The sequence below is a fragment of the Aquarana catesbeiana genome, linkage group LG12, assembly GCF_042186555.1.
Source record: "Aquarana catesbeiana isolate 2022-GZ linkage group LG12, ASM4218655v1, whole genome shotgun sequence".
Lineage (NCBI taxonomy): Eukaryota > Metazoa > Chordata > Amphibia > Anura > Ranidae > Aquarana > Aquarana catesbeiana.
Window position 1 is genome coordinate 61151803 of NC_133335.1, and position 6000 is coordinate 61157802.

Consider the following 6000-nt stretch of genomic DNA (forward strand, 5'->3'; position numbering starts at 1 on the left):
CTATGTATTGCATTTGTAAGTGCATGTTTTTTGAATTTCAGACTAAGTAATTGTGTGTTGTTGACATAGTTACGGCTGCTGTTTTTTACAATCAGGAGCCAAGAATAGAGGCTTATCGGAGACCATGAACCTGGCCTTATCCATCTCAGATAATACTATGTTTTCTTATCACTAAGGATGGCAGTATAGTGACTAATATGTTCATTATATCCTGGCTGTTACAGTAGACCAAAACCCATCCGTTCTCCAGCCCCTTTGCTTTGGTTTAAAGCAGTGCTCCATTTTCTCTTTTTAGACTCAATAATGCTAGTGCTACTGTATAATACTTTAAATTTAAACATGCCCAATAGGGTTCCTCAAATATGTGTTTGTTTGGAAGCAAACAATGCTCATTGACAATTGGCCTTGATTTGATTTCTGCTAAAATCTTATAGTCATGACCAGATACTCACATCATATAATCAGAGCTGTGGGGTCCTGGAATACCTTCTCTATAAGGTACATTTTGATTTTCTTTTTAAATAAATAATGGACTTAAAAGGCATTCAGATGGGTAACAGGAGAGCGTAACTTCAGTTCAAACTTTGTTGTATGAGAGCAGGGAAGAGTTAGAACTTCTGTTTTTTATTGCTATTTCCCCAATAGGAAGATTAACCATCTTTATTTGTCCTGTTCAACACTGTCTTTGGAACTTTTGGTTTTGTGTTTGGGAAAAAAATGTCAATTTCTTTGTTACTGGTTTGGACTGGAGTATCTAGTCATGGAGTGGTGGCTATGTGGACAGTGAGGAAAAAAATCACTTCCAGTGAAGTTGTGCCCAATGATAGATGGTGGTGCTGGACCCCCTTTGGGGGCTGGGCTGCTATCTTTTGGGTACAACTGTTTGGTCGTTTCAGCGAGAAGTCTTGGGTGAGGGGGAGCAGAAAAATGCAGCTCTCATTGAAGGGTTCACAAAATGTTTATTGAAGAGGTAAAACATGTACATCAAGCCAACAAGTTTCGGGCGAATGGACTCCCCCCTTCTTCAGGGCTGACATATGAGCATCAAATATTAAACAATTAGTGACCGCAGTAGGTAGCCTAGTAGCTTAGAAACAAGCAGATATAAACAAAACATGCAGTTTCGTGGTCTAATTGGAAAAAAGATTATCAAAATGAAAATAAAAAAGTATGGTTGCGAAACATAGAAATACATAATAAAGTGTATATATCTATAAGAATTATATAAAATATATATATATATTATAATATATAACTTTCAATCAATATACATATATACAAACTTATTAAAAAATGTATGTAAAAATATAATTCATGTATTTCTATGTTTCAGCGTAGAAAAGCATACTTTTTTATTTTCATTTTGATGATCCTTGTTCCAATTGGATCACTTTTATGCATGTTTAGTTTATATCTGTTTGTTGCTAAGCCACTAGGAATACTTTTTTTTTTTTTTTTTTATTTAAATTTCTTTTTATTGGTTTTATAAGCATATTGTCACGGAACGTCCCACACTCCGCTTGAGTGCTTCCGTCATATACCACTTCCTCCCTGTCTGTATACAGATATCAGATATTCCAACCTCTCTGAGCATAAAACAAGGCGACACTTGCTTGTTGCTAACATGAACTCACTCAATTAACAATTAATTGAGTTCAGAATCAACCAAACCAATAATAGTCTCTACATACATCTGGGAGATATTGTGGACAAATATTACTGTCCCATTTTAAGTAGTCCAAGATATATTTTCTCACTCACCCTGTGCCAGGATGGCATAGGGTGACTTAGACATAAGATGTATTCTGAGTTCCACGTGCCCTCCCATCACATATATCATACATTTGGACATGTCAACTAAGACAACGTCCATACTAGGTCAACATGACCTCATACCTGTCTAACAGAGACCTACTAACTAAAACACCCCATTCTCCCCCCTAATTCCCCCCTCCCACCACCCACGAACCACAGCTTGACAAGATATCAGGATCTTCAGTTTCCCATCAATAAACTAGAAGAAAAGCTTATGTAAGTAAACATATATTACGGTCTTAGACGCCTCTAAAGGCAAGCATTGAGATACATGAGACCTCCAGAAGACACATTCATCCAAATATAGCACCTTCAGTCAGAAAACGTCCTCCACTATCCCACCGTGGTGCTAGATTTAAACCACGTTTGCCACACTCTATCAAATTTCTTCATACAGCCTCTAGCCTTATATGTAGCTTTGTAGTAAGGTAACATGGAGTTTACTAGGCCCTTCCACGATGAAATACTCGGAGCCTCTGGCTTTTTCCAGGCCAACAAGATAACCTTTCTTCCATAAAAGAGGAGTACATTTATCAGTGTTCGCATGGCACATGTTGGTACTACATCATCCATTAGACCCAACAGACAGACCCTGACAGTCATCGGAATCGGAACTGATATTAATTCTGCAATACAAGACATAGCCACTAGGAATACTTAACGCAGTCACTAATTGTTTAATTTTTAATGCTTTATGTCAGCCCTGAAGAGGAAGGAGTCCATTTCCCCAAAACGCATTGGTTCAGGGGAACACGTACATGTTTTACAATTTCAATTAACGTTTTGTGCACCCTACACCAAGAGTTCCTTTTTTTCTGGACCCCGTGCGCTTCTTCCCTGTCACCCAAAATGTTATAGTTGTCACTACAACAGGAGTAGATGGATAACTTCCATTGGGGGCATACATTCTGGTGTCAACAGTCAAAGGTAGGGTTTGGGGAGATTTCACACTCAGTGGGCTCTTAAGAAGCTGGCATAGGTTCTAACCCTTCCACATTATTGAACAATTCCAAATATAAAAAGCAGCCCACCTTCCTTAGCCCTCTACCCTAATCTAACATAGATATCCCCTAACCAAGAAGCTCACTTCTCTCAAGGACTGTAGCTGCCTGCTCTGGTTTTTACATTCTCAGCCACCTGAAAACTGCTGCCTCTGCACCGTGACTTTCCATAGATGTGAATAAGGCTGTACTCTAAGTATCTCCAGTGTCAGAGAAAATGACCCATTCAAATCTATTCAAAGTTATTGTGCAGACATATTGTAACTTGAGAATATTTTGGACCTGAGAACCAAAGGAAGCCACCACTTTTCTGTGTTAAATTGGGGGGGGGGGGGGGGGGTAGCTAGAGAGTGTAGCTCGGGTTTCTTTGGAAAGTTAACTTGTTCTTTAAGGGTTGGTGTTGAGGGGTGTTTAAAATACCAGTCATTTCCCAAATGCAGCAAACTGTGCTTATCACATTCAGAGCAACGCCCCCATTGTACATTGTACAACAGTACACCGTGCCTTAAAAAAGTCCACAGGACAACTATTAGTCGTGCACTCCACAAATCTGGCCTTTATGGAAGAGTGGCAAGAAGAAAGCCATTGTTGAAAGAAAGCCATAAGAAGTCCCGTTTGCAGATGGCGAGAAGCCATGTGGGGGACACAGAAAACATGTGGAAGAAGGTGCTCTGGTCAGATGAGACCAAAATGTAACTTTTTCGCCTGAAAAGAAAAACGCTATCTGCGGCGGAAAACTAACACTGCGCATCACCCCGAACACACCATCCCCACCGTGAAACACGGTGGTGGCAGCATCATGTTATGAGGATGCTTTTCTTCAGCAGGGACAGGGAAGCTGGTCAGAGTTGATGGGAAGATGGATGGAGCCAAATACAGGGCAATCTTAGAAGAAAACCTGTTAGAGTCCGCAAAAGACTTGAGACTGGGGCGGAGGTTCACCTTTCAGCAGGACAACAACCCTAAACATACAGCCAGAGCTACAATGGAATGGTTTAGATCTGTGGTTCTCAACTCCTGTCCTCAGGACCCACCAACAGGCCAGATTTTAAGTATTACCTTGGGGAGATGCAGACTAGAATACTGCAATCACTGAGCAGCAAATGATATCACCTGTGATGTATTTCAATTATCTTGCAAACCTGGCCTGTTGGTGGGTCCTGAGGATAGGAGTTGAGAAGCACTGGTTTAGATCAAAGCATATTCATGTGTTAGAATGACCCAGTCAAAGTCCAGACATAAATCCAGTGGAGAAAATTGCTGTTCTAGCTATTTTGCAAAGAAGAATGGGCAAAAAATGTCACTCTCTAGATGTGCAAAGCTGGTAGAGACATCCCCAAAAAGACTTGCAGCTGTAATTGTAGCGAAAGGTGGTTCTACAAAGTATTGACTCAGGGGGGCTGAATACCAATGCATGCCACACTTTTTTCACATATTTATTTGTAAAAAAAAAAATTATAAAACATTTATCATTTTCCTTCCACTTCACAATTATGTGCCACTTTGTGTTGGTCTATCACTTAAAATTCCAATGAAATATATTTACGTTTTTGGTTGTGGAAAATTTGGAGGGGGTATGAATATTTTTTCAAGGCATTGTAAGTATAATTAAACTGCATGAGCAGTGATCCTTTTGTAAACTTGGTGGTTTGTCAGGGAACATTAAGATGCTTTGCACTGTGCACAGCCTCTTAAAAGGCTTTCTACATGAGCCCTTAGGCAGATGTTTCACCTCCCATTCTTCCCATTAATAGTTCCCCTGAAATCTTAATGCATACAGCAATATTCTAACAGTGTACATTTTTATATTACAGGTTGAGGTTGGAGCAGTCCAGGACACAGAACCACCCCCATCTGATACAGAGTTTGAAGGGGAAGGGGATTATGAGGAAGGGATTTTTGCTGAGTGGTGGGCAGAACCAAAGTCAAAAGGAGACATGGCTGACAAGCCAAGCTTAACCTAAAGCTTCTGGTCCACCCATGGACTTGTATGATCCACACCAAGGACAACACAAGGTGCCCATTGTACATAATTCAATGAACATTCCAATGCTAGAAAAGCCCAACCATTCCACAATTTGTACAAAACAATATTCATCATGATACCAACATGAGAAGAGTGTAAACATATTGACTCTATAAAAAATACCATAGAGTGTTTGTTTTTTTTTTTAAATAATTTTTCAGTGTTCTTACCCTTCAAGTCCCATCAGAAGAGGTCCTTATTGGTCAAGTCTCACTTCTCGCAGGCACATGGTTCCATCTTTATCGGCTTACAAAGGGATACGGGGATACACCACATACTATAAGATGTTAATTTCCTTTTCAATGGAAAAGAGGAAACTACTGGCACTTAGTTCCATTCAGTTGATTTTGTGATCAACTACTGGTCGAACTTGGTTGTAATTGTTTGAAAATTGCTTCCATTTAACAAGCCTATCCCCAAGTGATGTGTAGTTACTGCACATGATATGTTGCATGTCTTATTGTTGGGTTGGTAAGGCAAAAAAAAAGCTCAAAATGAAATACTAAAAATTAAATATTAAAAATGAATGAAGTCTCTCCTGTCTACTTTGGTGCTAAATAAAGGAACAAGAAACTTAAGCAGAACAAGACCAGAAGCTTATTATCTAATTGCCAGCACTGCTGTTTAAAGTAGAACTAAACCCAATCACTAACACCCAATCATCTAACATTAATTTCTTTCCAAATAATTGTTATTGAAGAATTTTAACAAGATTAACAAATCAATTGAATTGAATAACCGAGTACAGAAGTTGACACTAATAGGTGCGTAAGGTTGGCAGTGCCAGGCTCTCAGTGGTGCCAAGAAAGAGCTTTGAGGTTGCAATAGGGGCTATAGTTTATAAGAGATAGAAAGTAAGCTAAAGTCACCAAATCCTCATATGTTTCCTCTTCATCTCTTACAGAAGGATTCAATCTAGATGCTAGGGACAGTGAAAAGTGCTGATAAGAGTTTGCTAAGAGAGGTTTAAGCAATATCTGGGAATGATATGGGGGAAACATTTTAAGTAGGGAAATGTGGAAAAACTACTAGTAGTGTGAAATTTGGCTAATTATTATTAATATTATTATTATTATTATGCAGGATTTTGTGTGCAGTGCTTTACAATATAATCAGCCAACTTAGCAGCAACTTAGTGCATTTAGGCATCTAGATATG

The 6000-nt window shown here is 39.1% G+C and overlaps 1 protein-coding gene across 1 annotated transcript in view; it reads left to right on the forward strand.

Moving 5' to 3' along the window:
* Positions 1-5429, forward strand: part of P3H4 (prolyl 3-hydroxylase family member 4 (inactive)) — a 45508-nt gene extending 40079 nt beyond the window's left edge. Inside the window, exon 7 of the mRNA XM_073607904.1 lies at positions 4631-5429. Coding sequence (XP_073464005.1) covers positions 4631-4780 — 150 coding nt within the window. The 3' untranslated portion in view covers positions 4781-5429. The remainder of the gene's footprint in view (positions 1-4630) is intronic.
* Positions 5430-6000: the final 571 nt, after the last annotated feature.